The sequence below is a fragment of the Drosophila guanche genome, unplaced genomic scaffold, assembly GCF_900245975.1.
Source record: "Drosophila guanche unplaced genomic scaffold, DGUA_6, whole genome shotgun sequence".
Taxonomy (NCBI): Eukaryota; Metazoa; Arthropoda; class Insecta; order Diptera; family Drosophilidae; genus Drosophila; species Drosophila guanche.
Genome location: NW_022995744.1, coordinates 493,430 through 505,510, shown reverse-complemented (window position 1 = coordinate 505,510; position 12,081 = coordinate 493,430). Strand labels below are relative to the sequence as shown.

Sequence of the window (12,081 nt, the reverse complement as noted above, 5' to 3'; positions counted from 1 at the left end):
TTGGGCATCATCCTCATCCACATCCACATCCTCATCCTCTAATTGCTCTACGTTCTGGTCGTCCTTGATGTCATCAATATCAATTGAGTGGGACGAAACTGTAGCCAGCAGCACAATTCCAAAGAGGGCAATCAGCAAAAAGGTACGCATGGTCTTGTTTAGGTTAGTCTCTAACTAATTTCAAGTTCTCGACTTAATTTCCTTTTTATAGCAAATTGCAAATTGCCAAGAGCGTAGACTGGGGAGTGAGTTTCGATGTTTGAGCTGGAGCAGCTGTTGCCTTGGATTGCAACCAAAAATTCAAAACAGCTATGTGTAAATATTTGGCTGCTATAACTGTAGATAATATCAATTCCCGGTTCATTACAGTACAACGTCTAGAAGTAGAATCACTAATTGGTAATTGTTGCATTTTGAAGGCTCCATTTATGATCCTACATAACATTACTACCCCCTATGTAGGTAGGTAGCATTATTACCCCATCCGCTTCACATAATTATTATACTCGGTAAATAGGGTAATTTGTATTTACGGGGAAAAGTGAATGTATGTAACGCATAGAAGGAAACGTTTCCGACCTCACAAAGTACATATACAAATTCTTGATCAGCATCAGTAGCCAAGTCGTTGTAGCCATGTCCGTATGTCCGTCCTTATGAGCGCCTAGTACTCAGAGACCATAAGAGATAAGGCAACCAAGTTTTGAATCCAGATCCGCGGCAGAGGAAGAGGCACGTGCAAAAAACAAATATAAGCTGTTGGACAGGGTGGGTTCAGCCACTACAAATTTATTTCTTCATTCTGGCTATAATAATGATCCTATCGGTACCCAATTTGGTGATCTGATAGATATGGTCATTCCCTACGAAAATTGTAGGTTTGGGAGGTTTTCGCCCTTTGGCGGGGGCGGAAGGGGGCGGAGCTAAAATTTTTAAATACACTGGTTTCAGTGTGAGCATACAGCAGTCTGGAGGTGGCTCTAGCTCTTATAGTCTCTGAGAACTAGCCGACAAAAAAGACGGACAGACGGACAGACAGACATGGCTCAATCGACTCGGCTATTGATGCTGATCAAGAATATATATACTTTATGGGGCCGGAAACGTTTCCTTCTGTGTGTTACATACAACCGTTATATACAATATACTCTATTTACTCTTCGAGTACCGAGTATAATAATTCCATTATGTAGGGAAGGACCATATCTATCAGTTCACCGAATGGGGATTAGATTTATATCAATTTTATAGCCAAAAAGAGGAAATTAATTTGCAGAGGCCAAACCCACCCCTTACAGAATTTGTTTTTATTTTTTGCACATTCTCTCATTACACACTCTGGTTCGTGCAGTGTGCTACTCTAGGGGAGGCGGCGAGCTAAAATATCGTGTTGGCGTGAGAAGTTATGTAAATGTGGATGGCAGATGTAGAAAAAATTAAAAATGTCAGATGTAAAATTAGAAAAAAAACAATAAGGTACATTGACTGAGTACCGGGTATAAAAGTTCTGACGCGTAAGAAGCGTCTCACACGTCCCTTCTCGTTTTGAATGGAATCTCACTTTTTCAAAATTAATTAAAGACTCGGTTTTACCATTTCAAAAATACCGGTACGACTTTTCTCAAGAATCATCTTTCTTATCGGAGATAAGTGGAATGGTAAGTAGTATGAATGTTACAACCTTTATACCTGGAACTCAGTCAGTATATGCATACATATGTATGTAATTTAATATGTAGTATGTTAATACATACATAGACGGCTATTGATGCTGATCAAGAATGTATAATTTATAGGGTCGAAAACGTTGCCTTTTGTCTGTTACATTTTACGACCACAATTACAATATACCATATTTACTCTTTGATTCCGAGGTATTAATATCAACAAATACCGAAAAAGGAATCTGTTCCTTATTTGGAAATGTTTTAAAATAAAATATTAGGAAGTTACAATAAATGGCAATAATTTAATTTAGTCAAAATTTACTGTAGATTATTCATAGATATGTTTATTACATTAGGCTTCATTCCATTCCTCGAATTTTGTTTATGTTTGTACAATTATCTCAATCATGGGCTTCTCATATGCTTTTGGGGGGTAAAAACAACTACATTTTTCCGACTAAGTTTGAATAGTGCCAGATACCGTAGAACCTTGATGACTGTTTGCGTACTGTAATCATTTACACAATCATTCTGACTACTTTTAACATTCATCAAAGGTATAAAACCCCAGTAAAACGACTTTGAAAATACAGTTTCTGCTGCACTCAGCCAATCAATCTTCAGTAATCATGCGCTCCATAGCATTCGCAGTTGTAATATTTGTCGGCATCCTGGCCTACAGCAATGCAGCTCCTCAGATTAACCTCGGCAATCTGGCCTGGCTGGAGAACATTCTCAAAGGCTTAGGATCCCAGAATTCCACCATTCGGTTCGGCAACAATACTCTGATCGTATCGGGAGTGTCCACAGCAAGTGCCAACGTCAACGCGTCTCAAGTAGAGCCCCATCGTCCCCATCATCATACTCATTCATGGGGTAACTATCCTGGTTACGGCTACGGCTCCGGTGGTTACTGGCGTATGGTTCCATCTGTGGATGGCGAAATCATTGAAGAGCCAGAGAACAGTCAATCTTATGAATCGAATGATTTTGCCTTTGATCTCTCTGAAGATGAAAGTGTTGAGGGCATCATCGAAGAAGATCAATCTGACGAGGATCATTCATTTAGCGATGCTAGCTCAGAGGCTGAGGATGAGCTCGGTGCAGAAGCCGATGAAGATCAGCTTGACCAGGAGGATGTAAATGAATCCATGAATGAAGAGGTCGATCCCGAAGAAGAAGCCGCAGACAAGGAATTAGATGATGCCGAAAGTGAATTGCCCGTCGAGAAAACCAACTAGCTGATGAGTCTGAGCATACGGATACGTCAGTTAGATATCAACAACGCAGACAATAGTTAATTCAATCATACCTACTCCAATTTTAGTACAGCATTTTTTAATTTATCACTGCATATTTTTGGGATCACTGACAAATAAATATCTTATATGTACAAATACTGCTATTAGGTACTGCCAGCTATTGATTAGGTAACGCATGGCTCGGGCTCGGGCTCGGGTGGGGGCTCGCCCTGCTTCGATACGGGCCCCCGGGCCCTTGCGCCATGCTCTAGGATACATGAGGATCACATACAACTTAATACAATGACAACCCCCGATAAGGATATCTTAAAGGAGGACACGGCCTGCCTGGTTAAAGCATTTACCGATGCTCTGCAGTGAAATCGAAAGCACCTGCGAGCTTCGCTCCATCACAAAGAGCTCTCGAATACAACACCAACTTTGGGCTACCTGAAGAACACAGCCGATCTGTCATGAACCACGTCCAGCAATGAATCGCTAAACCTTTCGCTCAATGCACACTTCCCTGGCGGCGCTGACACAAACTAGCTTACAGCGAACCTTCTTCTGTTGCCTCCAGCTCCATTCTGAACCTGCTAAGTCAGAAGAACGTATACTGGGCTTTCATCCCAACCCAATGACCTACGCCGGACAAAAAACAATAAATTGGATCAAAAGAATTTACGGGGGATTCCACGTACATATTCTGAACACATGGGTTCAGAACAAAGTCGTTTATTTTACCCAAGGCAGGCTATGCGAGTCGATGACGAATTCTGTCACCAAAATGCAGTGCTGGGAGAGCAAATGGGGGCTAGGCGTTAGCCCGTCGAAAACGGAAATAACACTCTTCACGAGGATATGCAATATTTAAATAGAATGTGTTCTGAATGCGTTATCACAACGGACCTGAACAGGATGGATATTCCCACAGTTCGATTTAACGTAGCCAAACCTTACCTGGTAGACAAATATGTAAATCCACAAGGACGATTCACAGCGAAAAATTTCAACAGTTGGAGGGACGCAGCAGTCAGGTGCTTGTCGAACAAAGGCGATGGAATTATAATAGGAAGCGTGTTGGTTATTTTAGATTAGTTGGTCGCAGGCGCCGGTCGGACCCGCCTGACAGTTGTGGTTGGTTGGCCAAGCCTAAATGGCAGCGCAACCACATGCACTCCACTCAATTACTGTCCCCATTTGCCTATGCACACCACAGCTCAATTTCCATCAACGTCACCCACTATCATGGAGATATTCACGCACGAATTCCCCCGACAGGCGTCCGAAAGGACTTAATCATAATTTGATTCAGCTTCGCCTCGTGCCAATGAGTGAAGCAGCTGAAATTGTAGCAAGCGCTCTATAAATAAGTTATCATTGAAGGCTGCGTCCCTTTTGCCCTTGCCTGCTTAAGTAACTTGTATGTATGGCCAACGTGGCCTATTTGTTCGTTTTTATTAAATCTCAAATGTCAGCGCACAGAATGAAATGTCAGCGGTAAATGATGAACCTCCCGAAACCTCTTTAAAATTTCTTTGCAAAAATCTTATGTAAAGCTAACAGACACTTAAAGCACGAATGAAAGTATTTATAATATAATATAATGGAACACGAGAAGGGACGTGTGAGACTCTTCTTAAGCGTCACAACTTTTATACCCGGTACTCAGTACATATGTACCTTAGTGGTTTTTTGACAAATTTTACAATTTTTCTTCATCTATCATCTACATTTACAACACACTTCGCCCCCCTTTCCATTCGAACACTGCGCGAAGCAGAGTGTGAATGAGAGAATGTGAAAAAAACAAATATAAGCTGCGGGACGGGGTGGGTTTAGCCACTGAAAATTAATTTCTTCATTGTTGCTATAATAATGACCCAATCGGATCTAATAGATATTGGCATTCCCTACAGAATTTCTTTTATCTTCAAAATTGAAGATTTGGGAGGTTTTCGCCCTTTTGCGGGGCGGGGCTAATTTTTTAAATACACTGGTTTCAGTGTGAGCATACAGCAGTCTGGAGCTAAAATTTGGTGGCTCTAGTTTTTATAGTCTCTGAGAACTAGCCGACAAACTAGACGGACGGACGGATTGACGTACAGACAGACATGGCTCAATCGACTCGGCTATTGATGCTGATCAAGAATATATATACTTTATGGGGTCGGAAACGTTTTCTTCTGTGCGTTACATACAACCGTTATTCGCACAAATACAATATAACCTATTTACTCTTTGAGTACCGGGTATAATAATATAAAATAGTAGAACAGAATAGAAAAGAATGGAATAAGGGAATGGCAAATAATGTAAAAAAAATGAACTCATTTTGCTTTGGCGCTGTTATGTTAAATGGAATCCATAAATTGAATTAAATTAAATCTTCAATAAAAATTCTTTACACAAGGGAAGAAGCCATTTCCGTCGTTTTCTTTGCCCATAGACAGTTTCTCCATTTCGTATATGGTAAACACCATTACATGTTCATGTCCATTACACTTCACCCCACTTGGCTATGACGTTTTGCAATCTGAAGCATTTGGGTTCATATAAATTTGGATGGCTGACTATGATGTCTATCGGCTTAAGCCCAGTTAACGTGTATTCCGCTCCACTGACCCCTATTGACTGCGTATGCCTAGTCTGGTCGGGAGATGACAATTAAATGAATTTCCTCATTTGGCCCACAATTGAATGAAATTATCCAATAAGCCAATCGCAGAAGAAGACCTGTGGATTGAATATACAAATTAAGCAGCTATCAGCTGGAGTTCCTTTGATGTGGACCCCACAAAATTCGCTCTGGACCGCAATTCGTAGATTTCTGGTTGTTCTTGGTAGAAGTTCCAGAGTATAGTCTAGGACCCCCATGTCCGTTAATTTGCATACAACAAAACATTACAAGAGTTTATCTCGTTGCCTGGGGGAGACCCGGTCCCCTTCATATATTATTATTTGTTGACTTTGCGGGTTGACTGCTCAAACAGAGGCGGAAAGAGTCAGAGGATTCGCTGTCAATGTGCTTCTTGCAATTGTTAAGTCAATGATGATAGATGGAGTGCAACGAAGGAAAATGGTGCATGACTCCTTCCCTCCTCTCCTCCTCAAAGATTGGTTTTGGTGTGCACATATGCTGTTATGTGCAAAGTAATTTTACACATAAGAAGTAATATATTTTTAGCTACTAATCGAATCTGATGTTAATTCATTACATTCCTCTTATTAATTCCTACATATCGAATATAATAAGCAAACAAATAGTGGCGATAATTTTTATGAATTAAAGAAGTATTATTTCTGTTAATTTCCAGCGGAGCACTCACTCACACCTCATTCATTTGCATGGAGCAAAGCTTTTTGTAAGAAAGCTTTTGGCGCATATGGCGTGTAGGTCTGGCATGAAAATGGGAGTTGCGGTGGACCGATGGAGCCAGTTCCAGCTAGCCCAAAGCTCTAAAAATAAGCAAGCAACAGAAAACACGGCATCGCCAACAGGCCTTCCTCCGAGTCAGCCCAGCATATATTGTTCCTCAATATGCTCAACTTACAGGAATATAACAAAATGCGCAAAAACTGGGGAGAATAGGTTCGTGAATACAATAATATCCTTTCTGTTGTCGCGGCTCATCAGACTGGTATTTAATGAATCAACAAGTGCTAAAAGGGTCTCTGGAATCTATCGCTCACGCCGTGCAATTTGCATGTATTCCTATTACATTTCGGTTCAGCTTAGACGATCCACTTGAAAAACGCCGCTACGGTAAGGTGAACGAAAAAATTCTCCTTAAATTTAACTTTTTGCTTACTCTACCCTCGAATTAACATTTTGATTGGATATTTCAATATTGCTCCATATGGAAGATTGTTTACTGCTCGCACTGGTTGCGGGGTTTGATTCGATTCGGGTTCGGGTTCGGGTTGGTGCTATACATGTAGCTATTGCTGGTCATATCATGCTAGCCGTTATTTTAGCACCTTTAACGCCCGACTAAGGTACGCGTTTGCACTCTACTCAATACCACAAATATCATTTTCAATACAACCTCGATAAGATAAAAAATAGTTCGTTCTGCTTTGTGATTGGGTCCCACAATAAATGCAATTACTTGTAGGAATTGAAATATGTTAACAATAAAATCTGTTTAGGAACCTGTTTTAGAAGAATTTTTAGGAACCCTTAATAATGATTGAGGGTTGCTTTATAAAACATTTATTTGAAATTAATTTAGCTGCTAACCTGGGCAGTCACTATTGGATCAGCCAGCTCCTCAGGAAGAACCGCTACATCAGGAATTACGCGCTCCTCAGCAATTTCGGGAATGGGATAAGAAACTACACCAGAAACGATTGTATCATCGAGGTCCGCAGGGGCATTGGCCTCCAATTCAGGAGTGCTGTTAGCCAGTGGCTTCACCAGTCTGCGCCTGGGCCAATATGAGGCCGAGCCAGGGTAGCCCATCCAGGTGCGCGGGGCATTCCAGTAACGAGGACCCGAATTCCAGCTGTACCAGTTATCAGAAGGTGTACCGTAGTCAGGCCAATAGCGGGGGAAGCCAGCATAGGGCATAAAGCGACGCTTTCCCGCAGTTGCCTTGGGAAAGAACTCTTTGGTGTCCGTTTTAGGCAGAACTACTGGAATGACACGGGGATTTTTTATAAACAGAGTGGGCTCAACTGCCAACTGGTCCACCGTCAGCTGTGGCTCTAACTCCAGCGGCTCCACCGCCAATTCGATTTGAGCGGAATGTGCTGGTCTTCCTCTTACAGAGACCTGGCCAGAAACCGAAGCCACTAAAACGGTACACAGCAGGGTGACGAAAAAACACATTTTGTCAACGATCAACTTCTTTCAAGTGGAAATTCACGGGTCCAGACTCCTGCTTTTATAGCGCTCCGCTTCTCTTGTGGCGCACAAATTGATCAGCTCAAATATTTAAGCAAATAAGTTAATTGAAGTTTTGTCTTTTCAGCAGGCCAGGCCTTGAGAATCCGTGCAAAAATGTTAGCCGCGTTTGCGTAGTTTCATTTTTATATTTGCGTAGTTGGATCGAAGCGAGTCCGCAGCGAGGGGGTTCGAAACAGATTTTTCTGAATGGTTGTCATTAACGGCTATGTCTTTTGTTGTTTGGTGTTTCCAACTGTTCTATTGTCTGAGAGAATTTGAAAATATAAACTTCATTTCGCAAAAGTTTTTTAAGAAGGAGATACGAGAGCCTGTATTCAGGCTTTATTGATCAGAATAGACCCGGTACTAGAAGAGTAACTAGGTTATATTGTATTTGTGCATAAAAGTTGATTTACGTATGTAACACACAGAAGGAAACGTTTCCGACCCCATATAGTACATATATTCTTGATCAGCATCAATAGCCGAGTCGATATAGCCAGGGATATAGGAAAGAACCATTTTCGATTATCGAATTGGGATTATATTGGATCATTATTATAGCCGGAATATAGAAACTAATCTGCAGTGACCAAACCCACCCCGTCCAGCAGCTCTTTTTTTCACATTAGAACTAAAAGAGCGTTTTGGCATGAGAAGTGATGTACATAGATGTAGTTGATATACATAAATTTAAAACTTAAAAATTTAAAAAAAACGACTAAACGGCAGATGTACTACTAAATACCGGGTCTAAAAGTTGTGACGCGTAAGAAGCGTCTCACACGCCCTTCCTCGTTTTTGTTAGATAGTCGCTTGGCCCTCAATTCAAGAGAACATTTAAGTTCATTAGCATCACATTCTTTTCAATACATTAGAATGTACTTAAAATCACAAAATCCTTAGCCATAACCATATACTTTATGCTGACAATCCATTATCTAGAATCTAGATGGATAAAAAATTTTACACTTCTTTTCTAATATTTCCATGGTATAATAAAAATAGTGTACTTTAACCATAGTAATCCATTTCTGACGTATCCAAGGGGCTTTCAAAGTAATCAGACTCCTCTCTTACTGAACTAGAGTCATTTTCAGTGTTCATTGCACGCAGCAATTCCTCTATATAGAAGTCCTCCGGCACACTTCTAACAGGACCCAGGCCGAGGAAAGCAAGACCAAAAAATCCCAATATCAGCAGAAAATGCATTGCTAGAAAAACAAACTAAATAACAATGGTTTCGTGGCTCGTTTTTATAGAAAACCGTGAGTTGATTATGTCAGAAGAAGCTGCACTCGTGCGTCGTACATGTAATGATTTTATCGTCTCGGAACAGCTGCTCATCATGCACAGCAAACAAAAGCTGGGGGAGGCTTCAAAGTTAATAGGTTGGTAAATCAAATAGTTATGAATAACTAAGGCAAAACTCTTCCCAAGCGGATTATTTGTCGGGGGTAGGCGAGATGGGAAATTTATTTCCATATGCTGGCTTCGAAGCGCAGTTCCAATTAAGCTAACAGAGCGTCGGGAAAGAGTGGGAAAAATGAGCAAAGTGAGACTCAAGTAATACCGAGCGCCGAGGAAAAACAAGTTTCATAAAGAGCAGAATGTAAGAGAACCTGTAAAAGAGACTGAACCAATGAACCCGCAGTAAAAGACTTCCAAGCTCGATTCCACAACAAAAGCAAAGTAAGTCAAAAATTCTTTACCATGTATGCCACCGATCTTAAATCGGATTAGGGAAAGGTTTACTTAAAGGACGAGCTCCATCAGAACAGCACCTGGCAGCAGCAATTATAAACTTGTGGAGCAAAATACGAAACTCTATCCCCGGACATGCCCCTTTCCACGGGCCATGAAAGTGACAAGCTGTCTCACCATCGTTCTAGTCTCTCACTCGGTCCTCCTCCTGCCTATTACAGAGGCCAACTACGCAAGCAAGCCACTCCTTCCAATTCCCAGCCATAAGAAAAAATCAGTTAAGCATGGGAGAGATTCGGCAACTGTGTAAACTTATACATTGAAAAATGATCAAAAACTTAAACATTTTGCTGCCTTTGTTTCCATGCGAGTCCGTCCGAAAATTTTTTTTAGACCCGGTACTCGAATAGTAAATAAATGGGGTATACTTATTGTATGTATGTATGTGTATGTGGTGGAAAGTAAATGTATGTAACGCCCAGAAGGAAACTTTTCCGACCCCATAAAGTAAATATATTCAGTAAGCATCGATATAGCCATGTCTGTCTGTCCGTCCGTCTGTTCGTCTGAGCGCCTGGATATCAGAGACATTAAAAGCTAATGCCACCAAATTTCCCATCCAGATAGCTAGGATATCACACTGTATTTCAAAATTTCGCACCGCTGCCTTAAAAGACGAGAATCTGCTGGATCCACAGTTTTGAAGATAAGAGAATTCTAAACATGCAATTTCGTAGGAATGACCATATCTATCAGATCACTGATTTCATCAGTATTATAGCCAGAATAAAGAAATTAATTTGCAGTGGCTACCCCCACTCCATCCAGGAGTTCATCTTCATTCTTTCTCACTGGGTATTAGATGTAGATGACAGATGTAGAAATATTGTTATATGGAAAGTTTGAAAAGAGCTACTAAGGCACGGATATACTGACTGAGCACCGGGTATAAAAGTTGTGAGGCGTACGAAGCGTCTCACACGTCCCTGCCCGTTTATCTTTAAATTGCTTCAATTGTCAGCCAAAAAAAACGCCCGTAATTGTATGTTTGACGTCATTAGAGCGTAGCGGCACCAAAAAAGGGAAAGAGACAAAAAGACAACTGCAACATTTTGTAACGCCAACCACAAATGGCATATCTGCAAGGGCGTAACGAATATAGAGAGAAATAACGCGTTGATAAGGCGTAGTTATCTTATCTACATACTGCATACTCGTATATATGGCCCTCCAATAGTTAGAGATACAATAACAATAACAACACGCAGATGTTGGACAGCTAAGTAAACTTTCACTCACAGGAAATGCAGGCAGCTTGCTACAAGAACCAAATTCAAAAAATTATTGAACTACTTTGGCTTTTGACCTGACCAAACAAAGAAACCCTGCCCCAGTGCAAGCAGAATAACAGAACCAACCCACAAGACAATATCCATCCAAATGGCAAACATTCAACAGCCATAACAAATTCTGTCTTTATTTGGATAATTTAGTATTTAAATGTCTTGCAAGCTTTAACCGGGGAAATTTTTTAGAATTTGGCTAATGCGATCACTTATCAAATTGGATTTAATCGGACTGGCCTCTCCTGTCTCAGGGCTGGGACTTCCGTTGAAGACTTTAAGTTGGAGACAAATTTAAAATTACATTTTCTTATAATACCTTCAGTTTACATAAGTCAGGTTACCCTTTAAGTTGGAGACAAATTTAAAATTACATTTCCTCTCTTACCTCTTCCTCACCTGGTTCGCTGCTATAAGACCTTCAGTTCACATAAGTCAGGTTAAAGAAATTCTAAAAATCAGAATATTTTTTGTCTGAAACATGTCTTACCCTTTTCCCACCGTCTTTTCGGCAATTAATTTCACTTTAATTCTTATTTGTTTTCAATTAAATCTAATTTTTGTTTATATATTTGTGTTCCTGTTATCGAACATATCCTCGCGCACAGCACAGGCAAAAATCACATTTACACTTACATTTATCGTTTATGGATATCGATTCAAGATACTTTTAATATATCTCAATCGAATATTTATTTTAAAATTAAACCTTTTTCTGCACACACCGTTCCAGCGGGAAACAAAAACAGGGACTCAGAATCAGAATCAGCGAACCGCTCGCCTTCACAGTAACTCAGATACTGAGGTTGCGAGCATAACTGCCTGCCACAACGCCAGGATAGCCAATGCTAGACGACGCGCCATTCAATGCTTCCATATGTTAGCAATTTAACGGAAAGCTCCGCTTTTTTGTTTCCAACCTTCGGGTTGGTTCGGTTATGTCCTCTTATCAGCGGGTGGGTGAGCGACGACTGATAACGAACTGAGCAGCAATTAGCAGGGTATGCCAAAGGATGCATTAACTGTGACCACATCGTGGTTTCTCGATTCTGATGGTTTGAAGCTTGATAGTGCAAATCAAATGGACTTGCAGGGAAAGTGTATCCCTGCTTATAATTCTGGTGAGGTGGTTGGGGGCTTTAAAGCTTTTAAAGTTCATTTCGCCTTAAGCTGCCATGAGGTGCAGAATTTTCTGTTAGCCACGGCAAAAAAATCCCTCTGGCACTCGATATTTG

At 40.8% G+C, this 12,081-nt stretch overlaps 2 protein-coding genes and 1 long non-coding RNA gene across 3 annotated transcripts; 1 reads left to right on the top strand and 2 right to left on the bottom strand.

Moving 5' to 3' along the window:
* The first annotated feature begins 2,271 nt into the window (after positions 1-2,271).
* LOC117579653 (putative uncharacterized transmembrane protein DDB_G0290641) lies at positions 2,272-3,046 on the top strand. The gene has a single exon (XM_034265637.1). The coding sequence runs from the start codon at positions 2,297-2,299 to the stop codon at positions 2,906-2,908; it is 612 nt and encodes a 203-aa protein (XP_034121528.1). The 5' UTR covers positions 2,272-2,296; the 3' UTR covers positions 2,909-3,046.
* Positions 3,047-7,116: 4,070 nt separating this feature from the next.
* Positions 7,117-7,757, bottom strand: LOC117579654. Its single transcript, XM_034265638.1, has one exon. It carries the CDS (start codon positions 7,740-7,742, stop codon positions 7,140-7,142), a length of 603 nt encoding a protein of 200 aa, XP_034121529.1. The 5' UTR covers positions 7,743-7,757; the 3' UTR covers positions 7,117-7,139.
* A 400-nt stretch (positions 7,758-8,157) lies between these two features.
* LOC117579657 lies at positions 8,158-9,019 on the bottom strand. The gene is made up of 2 exons (XR_004573507.1): positions 8,813-9,019; positions 8,158-8,747 (listed from the first exon to the last, which is right to left on the bottom strand). It is a non-coding gene; the product is annotated as an uncharacterized LOC117579657 (long non-coding RNA).
* Between the last annotated feature and the right edge of the window lie 3,062 nt (positions 9,020-12,081).

Coding starts and splice junctions, on each gene's coding strand:
- LOC117579653 (XM_034265637.1), top strand. CDS start 2,297: ATGCGCTCCATAGCATTCGCAGTTGTAATATTTGTCGGCATCCTGGCC.
- LOC117579654 (XM_034265638.1), bottom strand. CDS start 7,742: ATGTGTTTTTTCGTCACCCTGCTGTGTACCGTTTTAGTGGCTTCGGTT.